A 20,313-nucleotide genomic window follows, 5' to 3' on the forward strand; every position below is an offset into this window, starting at 1 on the left:
TGTTTACAATCAGTGGCCATCTCATTCCTCATTTGAACTGGGACCGTTCTTTAACGCAATGTTTAAAAAAAAAAAATTGTCAGTGTATTGGAGCTGGAGCCAATGTCAGTTACAATAAAGTTTATTTAATGTTTAAAAAATTGCAAAGTAATTGGCATTACATTTGTGTTGGGATCAGTGCAATAATTTTAAGGGAATACTGAGCTTCAGTACTTCAAACTGTGTTTCTGCAGCAGTTGTGTACTTGATTTGTTTATAAGTATAAATTGAAATTTACCAAGTTTCTCCCTGTCCGGAAGGTGCTGAGTCTTCACAAGATAGATACAGAAGCGGAAGATCAATTTGCCCATGTTAGCTCATCCATTCAGAAAGAGCCGACCATTTCCTCACAGCAGATCCAGCTGTTTCCACTGTTTTTTGCCTCCACTACCCAACTCCAAAGTCCAGTCCACTTGTTGATTACTCTTTGTGTGAAAATAAAATCCTGATTATCAGTCCTAAATCTGCCTTTGGGCTCCTGCCTTCTTGTTTTTATTGTCATGGTTCAATTTGAAGTAGTGTCCCAGATTTAACCATTGCTGCAACGTTTCTCATACTTCTTTCCCATCATAGCTCAGGGATCACTTTGTGACTCTTCTCTGCATCCCAGTTGTTGTCCCAGCTAACTCAGAAATAACGGCAAAAATAACTAGAAATGAATAGCTGTTCCTTCTGCATCTGAAAGAAAATGAAGTTGGCTATAAGTGTCAGGTCTAGACATTTTGTCAGAGCGAACTCATCAAACTTAAGACCTTCTCGTCTATATGGCATAGTACTACACCACTTGCCACATCTACCCACCAAGCCATTTACTGGTGTCCTTTTAATTCAGAGCAACTTGATTGACAGAATTAAAGTATCAGTTTCCAACCTCTTTCCCCCCAGCCCCCAAATTATTGATAAAATATCTTCGAATCCATGTACTAATATATCACAGAGCATGATTTTTTTTTTTAATTGGAACAACTTTCACTTATATGATGCATTTAATGTGGCAAAACATCACCAGGGACATCACAAGGAGGTGGGCAATGTGAGAACTAGAGCAGGAGTTAGGAGAGGAGTTAGGGGAGCTGACCAAAGGCCAGGTTGGTAAAGTACGTTTTAACGAGAGCGCAAAGTGGAGGAGTTTTGGAAGACATTTATGAAGGCCTTGGCCAGATATAACTATTCTGCTAACAATATCAGATTTTGAAAGTTTAGAAAATGCACTGACAAACAAAGATCATTTAAGTTGATCAAACATCTTTTCTTCCTGCTTAATGCCTTCACTTGAAACTTTGCTGTAGTTCAATGTGACATCATGCAGCTTTGAAGCTGCAGTTGAAGGTCCCTCAAACATTTTCATTAAATGGTTCATTAATCTTCAATCTATTGCTATCTTTTCATATATTTGGAAGTGGATTTCCGATAATTTGTGCTAAGTGGAATTGACTGAAGAGGGAACGAAGAGTAATTTGCCACCAGCTGCATTCTGACCCAGTGGTCAGTGATACCGTCTTATCATCAACTCACCGGCTGTCATTAGTAGGACTCTTTTATCGCAATTGATTTAGCTACAAAGGAAGAAGAGTGGTTTTGTTATATTCCCACACTTTTTCTCAATCTGAAATCTTCATCTATCTGCAGACATCTTGAGTTTTTGAATTTTGGAGCTTGATTTATGATTGTTATTAATGGTCTCTCCCAGGTTGGTGGATGAGGGATGTGTCTCTGACTGCCGATTTTTTTGGCATGTGTTATGCCCGTCTTTAAATCCTGGAATTGCCCCTTATCTCTTTCCTCTACGAATATGAACCATTAATAAAATATATTCATTGCTTCCGTCTGATTCAGTTTTAGAATTTCAAGTGTAGACTTCGGTATCTGCTCATTTTAAGTGTATAGGATTCTCCACAGAATTCTGTGATATGATTTGCATACGTACCTGAAGTGTGCCATATGGCTTGGTGTCCGTTGTGCAGATGAGACCGTCAGCAAGAGGGAAGATTGAGAATAGTGCCTTTTAAACAATGTTGTTGAATGGAAACTGTTGGTATTTTATTCATTAACATTGACACAAGTTACAGGACCTGTGCTGCACTCTCTCTGAGAATGTGTGTTTTAGGACATTTCAATCTAGCTGCTTGCTGTGTTCAAAAGCCTTACTGTTCATATACAGAATGTTAATCCAATTTTATGGTAATCTTACTGGAACTGATGGAACTTCCAAACCATATTTATAGCATTTACTTCATTTGACTGCTGATTTTGGCTTCAAGAATTGGTAGGTAATTAGAAGTGGAGTGTGACCTGTTAAAGTTTCCATAAGCTGTTTCTCTAGATACTGCAGAAGCTTAATGACAAATTTGGGGTTATTATATTTACATTCTCCCATTTACATCCATGCATCCTCCATACTACCTACTTCTTTCAGCTGTCATATGTATCAGATAATCTAGATGCTGATGACTTGTCTGAAAATTACTCTTAACTCATTCCAGTTGAGACTGCTAAATTCAGATAGTGGCACACTCTTATGTTATGAACCTAAGAGCTCTATAATATGAATGAGGTCATGCCTTTACACACCTAGGGCACTCCTCTGATCCCATTTCCCTGTATATGTTTAATGTACATTGGCTGGCACTGTGAATCCAATGGATATGGATTATATATATGCTTTTATTTAGTCACCGCCCATGCAACAACAACCACTTGCATTTATATAGACACAAATTAACACACAGCCAAAGGCGGCAATATTAGGATGGCTGACTGAAAGCCTAGTAGAACAGGTAGGGTTTAAGGAGCATCTTAAAGGAGGCAAGGTTTAGAATGGAATTCCAGATCTTGCGGTCTTCATGGCTGAAGGCATGGCTGGCAAAGGTGAGGCAAAGGAAATGGGGGATGCACAAGAGGCCAGAATTGGAGGAACGCAGAGTTCTCAGAGGGTCGCTGCGATGGAGGAGGTTACAGAGCTGAGGTGCCAACCTGGGGAAGTTGCAACACAGGACTACGTGCATGCTAAACAGTGGAAGCAGCATGCTTTAAGACAGGGCTCAGCGATCCCACAATCAGCGGATCAGATCAGAGCTCTGCAGTCCTGCCACATCCAGTCATGAATGGTGGTGGACCATTAAACAACTAACGAGAGGAGGAGGCTCCATGAATATTTCCATCCTAAATGATGGTGGAGCCCAGCACATGAGTGCAAAAGACAAGGCTGAAGTGTTTGCAACCATCTTCAGCCAGAAGTGCTGAGTGGATAATCCAGATCTGCCTCCTCCTGAGGTCCCCACCATTACAGAAACCAGTCTTCAGCCAATTCGATTCACTCTACGTGATATCAAGAAACAGCTGAGCGCACTGGTCCCCGACAACATCCCGGCTATCGTGCTGAAGACATGTGCTCCAGAACTAGCCGCGCCTCTAGCCAAGCTGTTTCAGTACAGCTACAACACTGGCATCTATCCGACAATGTGGAAAACTGCCCAGGTATATCCTAACCACAAAAAGTAGGACAAATCCAATCCGGCCAATTATCGCTCCATCAGTTTACTCTCAATCATCAGCAAAGTGATTGAAGGTGTCATCGACAGTGCTACCAAGCAGCACCAACTCACCAATAACCTGCTCACTGATGCCCATTTTAGGTTCCGCCCTCGGCTCCTGACCTCATTACAGTCTTGGTCCAAACATGGACAAAAGAGCTGAATCCAGATGAGGTGAGAGTGACTGCCCTTGACATCAAGGCAGCATTTGACCGAGAGTGGCATCAAGGAGTCCTAGCAAAATTGAAGTCAATGGGAGTCATACCTAGCACAAAGGAAGATGGTTATAGTTGTTGGAGGTCAATCATCTCAGCCCCAGGACATCGCTGCAGGAGTTCCTCAGGGCAGTGTCCTAGGCCCAACCATCTTCAGCTGCTTCATCAATGACTTTCCCTCTATCATAAAGTCAGAAGTGAGATGTTTGCTGATGACTGCACAGTGTTCAGTGCCACTCGCAACTCCTCAGATAATGAAGCACTCCATGTCCTCATGCAGCAAGACCTGGACGACATTCAGGCTTGGGGTGAAAAGTGGCACGTAACATTCGCACCACACAAGTGGCAGGCAATGACTAGCTCCAACAAGCAAGAGTCTAACCACCGCCCCTTGACATTCAACGGCATTACCATTGCTGAATCCCCCACCATCAACATTCTGGGGGTTCCATTGACCAGAAACTTAGCTGGACCAGCCACATAAATACTGTGGCTACAAGGGCAGGTCAGAGGCTGGGTATTCTGCGGCGAGTGTCTCACCTCCTGACTCCCCAAAGCATTTCCACCATCTACAAGGCACAAGTCAGGAGTGTGATGGAACACTCTCCATTTGCCTGGATGAGTGCAGCTCCAACAACACTCAAGGAGCTTCACACCATCCAGGACAAAGCAGCCAGCTTGATTGGCACCCCATCCACCACCTTAAACATTCACTCCCTCCACCACCGGCGTACCGTAGCTGCAGTGTGTACCATCTACAAGATGCACTGCCGCAACTCGCCAAGGCTTCTTCGGCAGCACCTCACAAACCCGCGACTTCTTCCACCGAGAAGGACAAGGGCAGCAGGCGCATGGGAACACCACCAAGTTCCCCTCCAAGTCACACACCATCCTGACTTAGAAGTATATTGTCGATCCTTCGTCGTCACTGGGTCAAAATCCTGGAACTCCCTACCTAACGGAACTGTGGGAGTACCTTCACCACACGGACTGCAGCGGTTCAAGAAGGTGGCTCACCATCAGCTTCTCGAGGGTAGTTAGGGATGGGCAATAAATGCTGGCCTTGCCATCCATAAACATCCCATAAACAAATAAATATTAAAAAGATAGGCGGCCGAGGCCATTGAAGTATTTGAGCACGAGGATGAAAATTTAAAAATTGAGGCATTGGTGGACTAGGAGCCAATGTAGGTCAGCGAGCACAGGGGTGATAGGTGAGCGAGACTTGGTGCGAATTAGGATACGAGAAGCAAAGTTTCGGATGAGCTTAGATTTATGGAGGGTGAGAAATGGAAGGTTGGCTAGGAGAATATTGGAATAGTTGAATCTGGAGGTAACAAAAGCATAGATGAGGGTTTCAGCAGCAGATGGGCAGAGGTGGATGCATTGCGTTGATGAGATAAATTTGTGTCTGATACTGTTATAACGCTGGTGTCAAGATAATTTTCTTTTCTCGCTTCTTCTTCCGCCCCTACCCCGCCATCTTTAAGTTTCCTAAGGCATGTTCCATTCCTTTACTACCATCCCTGTAATACTCGGTTCTGTTACCAATTATGTGGAGCTGTGTAAGTGCAACACTCTGAAATTGTTGTAATAGCAAAATACTGCGGATGCTGGAAATCTGAAATAACAACAGAAAATGCTGGAAATACTCAGCAGGCCAGGCAGCATCCGTGGAGAGAGAAACAGAGTTAACGTTTCAGGTCTGGGACCCTTCATCAGAACTGGAAAAAGCTGGAGATGTAACAGATATTAAGCAGGTGCAGAGACGGAGGGGGGGAGGAAGAAATAGAAAGAACACCCTGTGCTTTTGTAAGAGGCAGGAAAGATAAAATGTAGCAAATGGGAATGGCAAAAATCATACTGCATGAAAAATGGGGGCAGGGATAATTATCTGAAATTGTTGAACTCAATGTTGAGTCCGGCAGGCTGCAAAGTGCCCAATCGAAAGATGAGGTGCTGTTCCTCGAGCTTACGTTGAGCGTCATTGGAACAATGCAATAGCCCGAGGACAGAGAGATCAGAGTGGGAGTGAAGCGGTGAATTAAAGTGACAGGCGACCGGAAGCTCAGGGTCACCCGTACGGACTGAACGGAGGTGTTCCGCAAAGCGGTCGCCTAATCTGCGTTTGGTCTCCCCCAATGTAGAGGAGACCGCATCGTGAGCAGCGAATACAGTATATTAAATTGCAAGAAGTACACGTAAATCGCTGTTTCACCTGGAAGGGGTGTTTGGGGCCCTGGACAGTGGGAAGGGAGGAGGTAAAAGGGCATGTGTTGCATCTCCTGCGCTTGCACGGGAAGGTGCCAGGTGAAGGAGCAGGGCTGTTGGGGGTGATTGAGGAGTGGACCAGGGTGTCGCAGAGGGAGCGGTCCCCTCGGAATGCTGAAAGGGGAGGTGAGGGGAAGATGTGTTTGGTGGTGGGATCACGTTGGAGGTGGCGGAAATGGCGGAGGATGATCCGTTGAATGTGGAGGCTGGTGGGGTGAAAGGTGAGGACAAGGGGAACTCTATCATGGTTCCGGGAGGGAGGGGCAGGGGTGAGGGCAGAAGTGCGGGAAATAGAACGGACACGGTCAAGAGCCATGTCAACCACGGTAGAGGGGAATCCTCGGTTGAGGAAAAAGGAAGACATGTCGGAAGCACTAGTATGGAAGGTGGCATCGTCAGTGATGTGCCATCGATAACTCAAAGACAAGGAGTTTAAAGGATTCAACTAAAGGCTTTTAATCACTAAGAACATTGCAGGTCTTTACACATCGGGTTCGTCTGATAGAATGACTCATACAGCTCTTGAGACCTTTATATGACAAAAGACAGGGGCGTAGCCAATACACACAATAGGAAAAAGGGGGCGGTACACAATACAAAGCAGGTAAAACACAAGGGCTGATGAAGGCATATATTTCATCACATTCACCCCTTCTACAGATTTAGTCTGTCCGGGGGTGTGATAGTCCTTCCTGAACGTCGCAACAGTACCTCGGGTTCCGACCGGGAGTCCGTGGTGCCCTCCTGGGCATACCCATGTGTTGGGGGTGTTGCGGGTACTTCTGGGGGTGGTGAGCCTGGGGATGGTGGAGGTTCTTCTGGGGGTGGTGGTGATGGGTCGTCGTCGCTTCCTGCCGAGGCGAGGTCCTTTATGGACACGGTGTCCTCACGCCCGTCGGCGTGCTTGACGTACGCGTACTGTGGGTTTGCGTGGAGTAGGTGTACTGCCTCCACGAGTGGATCCGTTTTGTGGCCCCTCACATGCTTTCGTAATAGGACTGTCCCTGGGGTGGAGAGCCACAAGGGTAGGGACACTCCTGAGGTTGATTTGCGGGGAAAAACAAACATCTTCTCGTGAGGAGTGGCGTTAGTAGCAGTACACAGTAGTGACCTTATCGAGTGGAGTATGTCTGGGAGGACCTCTTGCCAGCGGGAGGTGGGGAGGCCTTTAGACCTTAGTGCTAAGGTGACCGCCTTCCACACTGTCGCGTTCTCCCTCTCCACTTGCCCATTACCCCGGGGGTTATAACTAGTGGTCTGACTCATGGCTATCCCCTTCGACAGCAGGTATTGGCGCAGTTCGTCGCTCATGAACGACGCCCCCCTGTCAGTGTGGATGTAGTTAGGCATGCCGAACGTGCAAAACAGGTTGCCGAGGCACTTGATGACCGTGGCACTGGTCATGTCTGGGCAGGGGTAGGTGAATGGGAAGCGGGAGTACTCATCCACAATGTTGAGAAAGTACACATTGCGGTCGGTGGAGGGGAGTGGTCCCTTGAAATCTAAGCTCAGGCGCTCGAATGGCCGTGTAGCTTTGATCAGGTGGGCTCGGTCGGGCCTGAAAAAACGGGGCTTGCATTCCGCACAGGTGTGGCAGTCCCTGGTCATAGACTGGACCTCCTCGATGGAATAGGGCTGGTTACGGGATTTTATAAAGTGGAATAGCCGGGTGGCAGAGGCCATTGTGGAGGCCCTGTAGCCTGTCCCCCTGGATGGTGGCACACATCGCTCGTGATAGGGCGTCGGGGGATTCGTTGAGGGCCCCCGGCCTATATATTATGTCGTACTCAAACGTGGAGAGTTCGATCCGCCACCTGAGAATTTTGTCGTTCTTGATCTTCCCCCTCTGTTTGTTGTTAAACATGAAGGCTACCGACCGCTGGTCGGTAAGCAGTGTGAAGCGTTTGCCGGCTAGCTAGTGCCTCCAGTGCCGCACTGCCTCCACTATGGCCTGGGCCTCCTCCTCTACCGAGGAGTGCTTGATCTCGGGCCCTTGGAAGGTTCTTGAGAAAAAGGCTACGGGCCGCCCATCCTGGTTGAGGGTGGCTGCTAAAGCGAAGTCGGACGCATCGCTTTCGACCTGGAAAGGGATGTTTTCGTCCACTGCCCGCAGCGCGGCCTTCTCAATGTCGTGTTTAATGCTGTTGAAGGCGGCGTGGGCCTCGGCCGTGAGCGGGAAGGACGTTGATTTCAGGAGGGGACGGGCCTTGTCGGAATAATTGGGGACCCATTGGGCGTAATAGGAGAAGAACCCCAGGCACCTTTTCAGGGCCTTGGGAGTGTTTGGTAGGGGTAGCTCCCGTAGGGGGCGCAATCGGTCGGGGTCCGGACCGATTTCCCCGTTTTCCACCACGCAGCCCAGGATACAGAGGCGCGTGGTGCTAAAGACACACTTTTCCTCGTTGTAGGTGAGATTGAGTCTGAGGGCGGTTTTCAGAAATCTCGCGAGGTTCGAGTCGTGGTCTTGCTGGTCGTGGCCGCAGATGGTGACGTTGTCTAGGTATGGGTAGGTGGCTGTTAACTGGTTCTCATCGACCATGCGGTCCATCTCCCGCTGGAAGACCGAGACCCCCGTTCGTTACCCCAAAGGGGACTCTGAGGAAGTGGTAGAGACGTCCGTTCGCCTCGAAGGCAGTGTATGGACGGTCCTCCGGCCTAATGGGGAGCTGGTGGTATGCCGATTTTAGGTCGATGGTGGAAAACACCCGGTATTGCGCGATTTGGTTAACCATATCCGCTATGCGGGGCAGAGGGTAGGCATCTAGCTGGGTGTATAGATTAACTGTCTGGCTATAATCTATCACCATCCGCTTCTTTTCGCTACCCTTAACTACTACTACCTGGGCGCGCCACGGGCTGGTACTGCATTCGATGATACCCTCCCGCTTGAGTCTTTCTACTTCCGACGCAATGAACCGTCTGTTCTCCCAGCTGTACCGCCTACTCTTGGTCGCTATGGGTCGACAGTTGGGTGCGAGGTTGGCGAACAGAGAGGGCGGCTTGACCTTCAGGGTAGCCAGACCGCACACTGTGAGGGGCGGCTGGGACCCACCGTAGGTAAGCGTGATACTTTGGTGGTGGCACTGGAAGTCCGGACCCAAGATCACGCTCACACAGAGATCTGGCATTATCAATAGTTTAAAATCTCTGTAATTAGTGCCTTTTACCGACAACATAACCGCGCAGAAACCTGTAATTTTTGAGGTATGAGTCTTGTCAGCCATGGCGGTTTTGCCCTGTGTGGGGACTATCGTTAGTGAAAGTCGTTTTACCAGGCTAGGATGAATAAAGCTTTCGGTGCTCCCGCAGTCAATCAAGCATTTAACCTTGTTCCCGTTTACCTCTATGTCCATCATCGATTTAGACAACGGATGCGGCCTGGATTGATCCACTGTGATCAAGGCCACCAGTGGGTCCTGGAGGTCCATGTAGTCGGGGCAAGATGGTGGATTTCATGAGGGTGGACAAGATGGCGTCCAAGATGGCCGCTCCCACGGCGCGCACGCGGCGGTGATGGAGTTGGAGGCGGGGTTCCTTCTGCAGACTTTGCTGAAATGTCCTTTCTTCCCGCATTTAAAACAGGTGGTGCCCTTCGCTGGGCACAGATGCCTGGAGTGTTTGTCCTGGCCGCAGAAGTAGCATTTCGGGCCCCAATGCATCGCAGCAGTAGTGGGGCTCCTGGGTGGGGGCTGGGGCGCCGATGGTGCTGGGCTGGCCTGAGACCTGGGAGGTGAAGATGGCTTCCAAGATGGCGGCCCCCACGGCGCGCACGAGGCGGAGTGGGCCGCGTGGCCTGAGGAACAGGATTCAGAGTTCTTCTGGGCCATATCCAGCGATCGCGCTATACCCATAGCCTGTTTTAAGTCCAGTCCCTCCTTTTCAAACAGTTTCTGCCGAATGTAATTTGAACTGAGGCCCGCAATAAAGGAGTCCCGGATCAGCTCCTCCGTGTACACGATGGCAGACGCGGCCTTACAGTTACAGTCTCTGCCCAGTACTTTTAGGCTTAGCATAAAGTCCTCTAGTGACTCACCATGCCGCTGCGTGCGAGTAGTCAGAAGATGCCTGGCGTACACCTCATTTATTGGCCACACGTAGTGGGCCTTCAGAATGGTGCAGGCATCCCCGTAGCTGGTGGCATCTTGGATGAGAGGGGAGACCCGATGGCTCACCCAGTTTCGCAGGATTCCCAGTTTCACGTCTCCGGTTGCGGCTGCTATGGCGGTGGATGAGTTTGCAATGAAAAATTCGAAGCATTGGAACCAGTGTCCGAACTGTGTGGCTGCGTCTGAGGCATGGGGGTCCAGATCCAAGCGCTCTGATTTCAGGAGTCGATCCACCTTGGTGTTTTAGTGATTAAAATTGATGTGCCATCGATAACTCAAAGACAAGGAGTTTAAAGGATTCAACGGTGGCATAGTGGTTAGCACTGTTGCCTCACAGCGCCAGGGACCCGGGTTCGAATCCGGCCTCGGGTGACTGTCTGTGTGGAGTTTTGCACATTCTCCCCGTGTTTGCGTGGGTTTTCTCCGGGTGCTCCGGTTTCCTCCCACAGTCCAAAGATGTGCGGGTTAGGTTGATTGGCTATGATAAATTGACCCTTAGTGTTAGGGGGATTAAAATATGTGGGGTTACGGGGATAGGGTGGGATATGTGTTGGTGTAGGGGTTGCGGGGATCGGGTGGGATATGTGTCGGTGCAGGCTCGATGGGCCGAAATGGCCTCTATCTGCACTGTGGGGTTTCTGTGATTCTGTGAACTAAAGGCTTTTAATCACTAAGAACATTGCAGGTCTTTACACATCGGGTTTGTCTGATAGAATGACTCATACAGCTCTTGAGACCTTTATATGACAAAAGACAGGGGCGTAGCCAATACACACAATAGGAAAAAGGGGGCGGTACACACAATACAAAGCAGGTAAAACACAAGGGCTGATGAGGGCATATATTTCATCACAGTCAGAACAGACGCGGCGGAGACGGAGAAACTGGGAGAATGGAATAGAGTCCTTACAGGAAGCGGGGTGGGAGGAAGTGTATTCCAGGTAGCTGTGGGAGTCGGTGGGCTTGTAGTGGATGTTTGTTGAAAGCCGATCGCCAGAAATGGAGACGGAGAAGTCAAGGAAGGGGAGGGAAGAGTCGGAGATGGACCATGTGAAGGTGAGGGAAGGGTGGAAATTGGAAGTAAAGTGAATGAACTTATCTAGTTCAGGGCGAGAGCAGGAAACGGCACCAATACAGTCATCGATGTACCGGAAAAAGAGGCGAGGGCGGGGACCTGAGTAGGACTGGAACAAAGAATGTTCCACATATCCCATGAACAGGCAGGCATAGCTAGGGCCCATGCGGGTTCTCATAGCAACACCTTTAATTTGGAGGAAGTGAGTGGAGTCAAAGGAGAAGTTGTTCAGTGTGAGAACAAGTTCAGCCAGGCAGAGGAGGGTGGTGGTGGATGGGGACTGGTTGGGCCTCTGTTCAAGGAAGAAACGGAGCGCCCGAAGGCTGTCCTGGTGGGGGATGGAGGTGTAGAGGGATTGGACGTCCATGGTGAAAAGGAGATGGTTGGGGCCAGGAAACTGGAAACTGTTAAAGTGACGGAGGGCATCGGAAGAGTCACGAATGTAGGTGGGAAGAGCCTGAACAAGGGGAGAAAAAATAGAGTCGAGATAGGAAGAGATAAGTTCCGTGGGGCAAGAACAGGCTGAAACGATGGGTCTACCAGGGCAGTCCTGTTTGTGGATCTTGGGAAGGAGGTAGAAGCGGGCTGTGTGGGGTTGGGGGACTATGAGGTTGGCGGCCATGGAGGGAAGATCTCCAGAGGAGATGAGGTCAGTGACACACTTGGAAACAATGGCTTGATGTTTGCTAGTGGGGTCATGGTCCAGGCGGAGGTAGGAGGCGGTGTTGGAGAGTTGGCGTTCAGCTTCCGCATGGTAGAGGTCGGTTCGCCAAACAACAACAGCACCACCCTTATCGGCAGGTTTAATGATAATGTTAGGGTTGGATCGGAGAGAACGGAGTGCTGCAAGTTCAGAGGGAGGTAGGTGTGAGTGAGGGGAGCAGAGAAATGGAGACGGCTGATGTCACGTCGGCAGTTGGCAATGAAAAGATCTAGAGAGGGTAAGAGGCCAGAAGGAGGGGTCCAAGTAGAACGAGAATTTAGAAAGCGGGAGAAAGTATTAGCCGTGCAGGGGGAAGACTCCTGGCCAGAGAAGTGAGCACGGAGACGGAGGCGACGGAAGAAGAGCTCAGCATCATGCCGAGCTCGAAATTCATTAAGATGGGGGCGTAAGGGGATGAAGCTCAGGCCTTTGCTGAGGACTGATCGTTCGGGGTCAGAGAGGGGAAGATCAGAGGGGATAGTGAAAACACAGCAGGGGGTGAGATTGGAAGAAGGGATGGGATCAGAGGAATGTAACAGGGAAGAAGGTTCTGGGGGGGGCGTTGGTGTCCACGAGTTGATGAAGCTTGCGATCCTTGACATCAGAAAGAAAGAAAAAAAGTTTTTTGTTGAAGCGTCGGATGAGTAGAAGGATGAAATGGAACTGTGGACCCAGACAGCATTGAAATAGAGTGCGTCGGTGCTGCTGAAGAGAGAGGTCGAGGTTGTTCATGTGGCGGCGCATGGTGTTGAGCGTGGATCTCGAGATGCGGTGAGAGCAGTAGTTCGAAGAACGATGAATATCGAGGAGATATTTGTAATCCTGGGTGGATCCGAAACATGAAGGGTGGAAGTTTAGCTGGAATCCACGTGGAATAACTCTGAACCGGAGACAGTTACTGTGGAAAGAGATGTGGCTGTGAAACCGAGCCTTGGCAGATACCTGATCAAACAGGAGAAGGGAAACTGAAAGCAATGAAGATGAACAAGGTTGAATAGATAAACGGAACTCCCGTCGGAGAGAAGAGCAGAACTTCTTCAAGGTAGGCATTCCTAGAAGAGAGGTGGCAGTGAACCAAACACTAATGTAATAGCAAAATACTGCGGATGCTGGAAATCTGAAATAACAACAGAAAATGCTGGAAATACTCAGCAGGCCAGGCAGCATCCGTGGAGAGAGAAACAGAGTTAACGTTTCAGGTCTGGGACCCTTCATCAGAACTGGAAAAAGCTGGAGATGCAACAGATATTAAGCAGGTGCAGAGACGGGGTGGTGGTTAGGAGGGGAGGAAGGAATAGAAAGAATACCCTGTGCTTTTGTAAGAGGCAGAAAAGATAAAATGTTGCAAATGGGAATGGCAAAAATCATACTGCATGAAAAATGGGGGCAGGGATAATTATCTGAAATTGTTAAACTCAACGTTGAGTCCGGCAGGCTGCTAAGTGCCCAATCGAAAGATGAGGTGCTGTTCCTCGAACTTACGTTGAGCTTCATTGCAGCAATGCAATAGCCCGAGGACAGAGTGGGAGTGAAGTGGTGAATTAAAGTGACAGGCGACCGGAAGCTCAGGGTCACCCTTACGGACTGAACGGAGGTGTTCCGCAAAGCGGTCACCCAATCTGCGTTTGGTCTCCCCAATGTAGAGGAGACTGCATCGTGAGCAGCGAATTGTTGTTCTTTTTGGGGAAGCTTTGCTGCTTTTCCTGCCAGTCTGGATGTAAATAGGCAGCCACAATGTAGGGAACTGCATGTATACAGCTGCATCCTCCCTCTCCCTGATGCAATTTGTTCAAAAACTGTTATACTTGGTCTCCATGGACAAGATGACTTGTCTTCTTGGATGTACTCACAAGTTGCAACATTAAGTCACAATTTGTGAAAATAAAATCTCTAATCCAATCCTTAAAGCAAAACAAATGATTTACAGTGTTTTTTTGCAACCATTGCAGCATTGGTTTAGAGAAAATTGTATCTATTCTGCATCTTGCAATTCCTGTTGTGAAAGCACAAACTGTAAAATCCAATAACGTTGTGAAACTAATTGTTTGAACGCGAGCTGACTAAATTGACACACCTTCAAAATGAAGATGTACCATTTGATTTGATCCTGAAATCTATATAAAAGGATTTTAGTATAAATAAGTAAGATTGAAAGCTGAGGATAGACTGCTACAAGTGTTTTTTCAAGAAGATTCTTATTCTTCACTTTCAATTGGTCTAGTTTCCTTCCCGGGGGTTGGGGGGCGGGGGTAGGTGGAGGACAGAAGTTTTTCAGGCTGGCGTAGCACATACCGGTAGCTGAACAAATGTTAGCGTTTGCATTGACTTGGACCGCCTGCCTGGCTACAGAGAAGCCAATCGAAACAAAGTGCCAGTTAAGCTGTCAGCCGAACTGTTTACTTGTACTAACAACAGAAAACGCTGGAAAAACTCAGGCCAGGCAGACTGTTCAGTTCACTGCTCTCCATGTAGAGAAGGTTGAGCTCAAGGTTGCTAAGGAACTATATAGTTTTCCATATAGGCAGGTACAAGCAGTTATCATTCAGTCAATTGCTGGAAGCCATGGCCTATTACTCTCAGTGCTTTGTTTTGGAATGTAATTATTTGAACCACAGCCTACAGCCTAATGCTTCTGTTTCTGTAAGTATGTTGTGTCTTCCAACTAAACACTTTTAATAACAGTACCAGAAATTAAATGGCTTTGGTGTTGTAACCTGTAAGCAGATTTGAAAGAGCTCTGCATTTCCTGTGATTATATGGGCATACACAGCTGTTGTTAGATGTGAAATTTAGGAACAGGATATTGTAGGTCTTCTCTAGGGAGTTGAAAAAGGACATGATCAAATACAATACTGCATACAAATAAGGCATTTTCATTTCTGAAAATGGGTTAGTAAAGGGTGACTGTTGAATAGGTTGTTTTGTGGTTTAGAATAATGATACCTTTTAAAAGTTGCTGAGCAGAAGTTCAAACTTGGCTTTTAAACAACAAAAAATAATTTTCCGTTGATTATTGTGCACACAGTTCTATTCAGTCGATTTGTTGCGAGGCAAATGAGACAGGAAGCAGCAAGAGTTATTTTTTGTAATACATTTTGTGCCAAATGACCTCTCATTACAAAAGGAACAATAATGTTATTTCTTCTGTGAGATGTTCCCTGTGCAAATGAACTTTTGAAGGATAATGCTGGGAAACACAGTTTTGCGAATGGAAAACAGCATTTAATCATGTGCCAGCTGGAATGTAATAGCAGCTTTACTTGGGCGGTAACCTGTTTGTTGACACAAGTACTTTTGAGAAATGGCTACTATTTCATATCACAAAAGGTCAAGATCAGTGTAAATAAAAAGGCTCCAGAGATAATGACAGCTCTAGAAATTGAAGGAGCTGATTAGCTTAGACTCATGTTTGAGGAGCAGGGACGTTTTCATGTGTTAAGGAATGACAGTTCTTTGAATACGTAATGTAAAAATGGTATAGTATTGATATATGTTCTTTCATGCAATCCATTTAACATTGGATTAGTAGTATAATTTGTGTCAAGATTGTAGCAATTTGTTTTGGCAAGTTTGCTATTACTGCCAATTACAAAACATGAAACCCCGTACAAGAAGACCTGCCCACCAGTTAATGTAGTGGGTAGCTGAGGCATTAATTCACATGGGTATTTTTGTGGGTGGAAAAACACAACTCTTCATTCCTAGAGGAAATGAGCTCCATTGTAATGATAGCATGCCCATTAGGAGAATTAATTTTATCTAGTAGGACTACCCAATTAATTAAATGAATCTGTGAGTAAGAAAAAGTATAATCACAGTGTGCATGTCTTTGCGCCAACTTTTTTAAAAAAAAGCTGTTACAGCAAAGTGTATGAGAGAAGGATTATCCCAGCTAGGAGTGCATTTAGTGAAATGGCTTTTTTGAGTCATTGACTGAGCTGTCATGGGTTGATTTTCTTTTTATTAACAGTATTATAATTACATAGGCCATGATGCAGTACTGTGTGTCCAACTTGTGGACAGAAGCAATGATAAAAGAGGGACACAATTACCACCCTTGCAGTATCTCTGATATATGCATTAAAGTGATTTAAAAGATCAGCACTTTAATTATAAAATTGTTTTTATTAAGTTTTCATTGGGTACTTGCTTCCACAGAAGTGAAACGCCACCCTATAAATTCAATAATGTAGTTCGATGTGCATCGATGCTGAGAATGAATGAGATGTTGTAATTTTCACAGGCCCACTTTCTTAATATAAGCAGAATTTCTTCTCTTCCAGAAATTGATTGTTTTATTTCATTAAAGGTTTCACCTGAGCCTTTTTCATTCTTTTTATTAACTACTATCAATGTAGGTTGTGATATAGTGGAAGTAATGTAACCTATACAGTATGTGTGTAATAGCATTGTCTGTTAATAAAGTGCCTGAATATCACTTTTTTTACAATAAATCATTGCTTTATACCTGAAAGCTTCACTTTGTTTCGATTTTCCACTGAACAGAAAGTCCCCATCCAAGAAGACTAACAGTGACCTGCTTTCCAACTGTTTCCCTTGAGCCAGTAACACGAGATAGACAAAAACATTTGGAAAGCCTTGTATTTGATTTTCCTTTTTGCCCTTTGAGGTTGCTCTGTGTCACCTCCCCCTGAGGTGACAGGTGAAATGTGGAACTGTTTATATAAGGAATTATCCTTCTTACCCGTGCGTTTTACTGCTGTACAGCATAGGACATTTGGAGAAACTGGAGGCTTTCCAGATTCCAATATATGCTTTGATATTGAGTCAAGTCTAACAGATTTTTCAAACATAATTGGCTTAAACAGCTAATTAAAAGAACAAACAATCTGTGGAATATTGTATGCTCAAAGCTTGACCAGAGGATAAGGAAGATGTTTTTTCAGTCTAGTAATCTAAAGCAGAGACTGCTACACTTCTCTGTTGGACAAAAAGCTGAGCTTTCAGGGGGAAAACATTTCCAAGTCTAAGGTGGATGTAGATGTGATTTTCTTTTTAGCGATAACAAAATTATATCAATCACACCACAACTACAGTAATGATCCTTTAACACATTTCAAACAGCAAATGTGATCTCAGCTGTTAACTTTACCTCATCTGCAGTAAATTCCTTCCAGTTATGTCTATGATGTATTGTGTAGATCGGACTTCAAATTATTGACTAAATTGTCCAGAATTTCTGACGAGAACAATTTTATGTGAAAGGAAGTGTTGCTTGGACCGGATGCCAGAAGTTTGCACATTGTATACAGGGGTACATTCAGCAATACTGCGATCCCAGCATGGACCAGACATCAGGCTACAACAAGGTAGCACTGATTCTTTGGCCCGTGCTCTCTTTGGGTGCAGCTCCCTGCTGGAATTACTGAATTTACCCTATATACAGGAAACTTTCTGATATCCGGCACTGACGGGACCGGGCTGGTGCCGTACCATCAAAACTGCCGTAGAAACCAGCGCTAATGTTAAAACATACGGAGCTTTTGAGCTCCGTGTGAATCAACAAACCCTGTTGCTTAGCAACAGCTTCAAAACAGTCGGCCGCAGCTTAAAAGCGTCTCTGTAGCTAAGCAACAGCTTCAGCTAGACCTTGCAGAGCCTGACTGGGAAAAAAAAAGCAACGAGAAGTAAAAAAAACTTATAGGAAACGGCTCCTGAATTTTGCCGGTAGATAGAGCTTTCCGGACATTTAACCTCCGGTTAAACGAAAGTTTCCTGTAGTTCAGATATGTTCTTGTAACAACTTCTAAACTGAGTACATTACCCAGTTGTGGAATGAAACCATATTTAGTTACCTGGTGAGTATTATGTGCAATGCTGCCTCATCAGGATCAGCCTTTTCTTATATTCTGCGTCATTTTTGATCATAATTTTTTTGGGAAAAATTAGATACAAATCAGACAATGTATAAATGCAGAAGAATGGAATCTTACTTTGAGTCCTACTGATTTCCTTTATCTTTCATTTCTCATATGAATTTACCACACATTCTATATTGAATCACCATATTCAATATTAAAACATTGTCAGATATTTCACTGAAAGTGGCCATTCTAAACTTGAAAAGCCTGGACAATGATTGTCAGAGCTAACAACAGAAAACGCTGGAAAAACTCAGCAGGCCAGGCAACATCCGTGGAGAGAGAAACAGAGTCAATGTTTCAGGTCAAAACCCTTCTACAGAACTGAGGAAAAAAAGGCAGGAAATGAAAAGATTAAAAGGCAGTTTGGGGGCTGGGAAATGGGGGAGGGGATGAAAGAAGAGACATTAAGAGATATTCAAGGTGAGACGAGATAGGACAGGTAAAGAAACAGACAATGGCTCTAAATGAAGTGTGAAATGCGCTGGCAGAGTGAGAGACAGCTGCCATGTGGGAGAGAGAGGAAAAAAAAGGAAAAGGCACAAACCAAAAGTGTGGATAAAAAATATAAAAATATAATAGGGGCCGAGGTTATGATCTGAAATTGTTGAACTCTATATTGAGTCCGGAAGGCTGTAAAGTGCCTAATCAGAAGATGAGGTGCTTGCACTGAGCGTCCGTGGAACAATGTAAGAGGCCGCAGACGGTGAGGTCCGAGTGGGAATGGAACGGTGAATTGAAATGACAGGCGACCAGAAGCTCGGGGTCACCCTTACGGACTGAACGGAGGTGTTCCGCAAAGCGGTCACCCAATCTGCGTTTGGTCTCCCCAATGTAGAGGAGACCACATCGTGAGCAGCGAATACAGTATACTAGATTGCAAGAAGTACAAGTAAATCCTTGTTTCACCTGGAAGGGGTGTTTGGGGCCCTGGACAGTGGGAAGGGGGGAGGTATATGGGCAGGTGTTGCATCTCCTGTGCCTGCACGGGAAGGTGCAAGGGGAAGGGGTCCTGGGGTGATAGAGGAGTGGACTTAGGGTGTCTCGGAGGGAGCGGTCCCTACAGAATGCTGAAAGGGGAGGGGAAGATGCGTTTGGTGGTGGGATCACGTTGGAGATGACGGAAATGGCGGAGGATGATCCATTGAATGTGGAGGCTGGTGGGGTGAAAGGTGAGGACAAGGGAAACCCTGTCATGGTTCCAGGAGGGAGGGGTAGGGGTGAGGGCAGAGGTGCGGGAGATAGAACGGACCCGGTCGAGGGCCGTGTCAACCACGGTAGAGGGGAATCCTCAGTTGAGGAAAAAGGAAGACATGTCGGAAGCACTGGTGTGGAAGGTGGCATCGTCAGAGCAGATGCGGCGGAGACGGAGAAACTGGGAGAATGGAATAGAGTCCTACAGGAGGCGGGGTGGGAGGAAGTGTAGTCCAGGTAGCTGTGGGAGTCAGTGGGCTTGTAGTGAATGTTGGTCAATTACCTATCCCCATAGATGGAGACGGAAAAGTCGAGGAAGGGAAGGGTCGAGTCGGAGATGGACCATGTGAAGGTGAGGGAAGGGTGGAAATTGGAGGCAAAGTGAATGAAATTGTCTAGTTCAGGGCGAGAGCAGGAAACGGCACCGATAGTCATCAATGTACCGGAAAAAGAGGTGAGGGAGGGGTCCCGAGTAGGACTGGAACAAAGAGTGTTCCGCATATCCCATGAAAAGGCAGGCATAGCTTGGACCCATGCAGGTACCCATAGCAACACCTTTAATTTGGAGGAAATGAGTGGCGTCAAAGGAGAAGTTGTTCAGTGTGAGAACAAATTCAGCCAGGCGGAGGCGGGTGGTGATGGATGGGGACTGGTTGGGCCTCTGTTCAAGGAAGAAGCGGCACGCCTTCAGGCCATCCTGGTGGGGGATGGAGGTGTAGAGGGATTGTACGTCCATGGTGAAAAGGAGGCGGTTGGGGCCAGGAAACTGGAAACTGTTGAAGTGGTGGAGGGCGTCCGAAGAGTCGCGGATGTAGGTGGGAAGAGACTGGACAAGGGGAGAAAAGATAGAGTCGAGATAGGAAGAGATAAGTTCTGTGGGGCAAGAACAGGCTGAAATAATGGGTCTACCAGGGCAGTCCTGTTTGTGGATCTTGGGAAGGAGGTAGAAGCGGGGTTGGGGAACTATGAGGTTGGTGGCTGTGGGTGGAAGATCTCCAGAGGAGATGAGGTCAGTGACAGTCTTGGAAACAGTGATTTGATGTTCGGTAGTGGGGGTCATGGTCCAGGTGGAGGTAGGAGGAGGTGTCGGAGAGTTGGCGTTCAGCTTCCGCTAGGTAGAGGTCGGTTCGCCAAACCACAACAGCACCACCCTTGTCAGGTTGTCAGAGCTGTTTGACTGTGAAAACCCATTTCCTGTCCTCACCATCCACTCAAAACAGCGACCATCATGACCAGGAGCAAGGAATCCTGGCTGACCTCATTTGCTTTCCCTAGCCAAGGGATGTTGAGGCTAT

General features: G+C 46.9%; 1 protein-coding gene across 9 annotated transcripts in view; it reads left to right on the forward strand.

The window, feature by feature from the left end:
• Positions 1-20,313, forward strand: part of LOC147101722 (disabled homolog 2-interacting protein-like) — an 824,147-nt gene that overhangs the window by 703,311 nt on the left and 100,523 nt on the right. The window contains exon 1 of one of the 9 annotated variants that reach the window (XM_085965578.1): positions 14,312-14,582. The exons of the other annotated variants lie outside the window; for them this stretch is intronic. Within the exon in view, the coding sequence (XP_085821704.1) occupies positions 14,569-14,582 (14 nt within the window). The 5' untranslated portion in view covers positions 14,312-14,568. Of the gene's footprint in view, positions 1-14,311; positions 14,583-20,313 lie in introns of those variants that run through there. 9 annotated transcript variants of the gene reach the window in all.

This window comes from Somniosus microcephalus, chromosome 23 (genome assembly GCF_052327205.1).
Source record: "Somniosus microcephalus isolate GS21.2 chromosome 23, FLI_Smic_1.0, whole genome shotgun sequence".
NCBI classification, from domain to species: domain Eukaryota; kingdom Metazoa; phylum Chordata; class Chondrichthyes; order Squaliformes; family Somniosidae; genus Somniosus; species Somniosus microcephalus.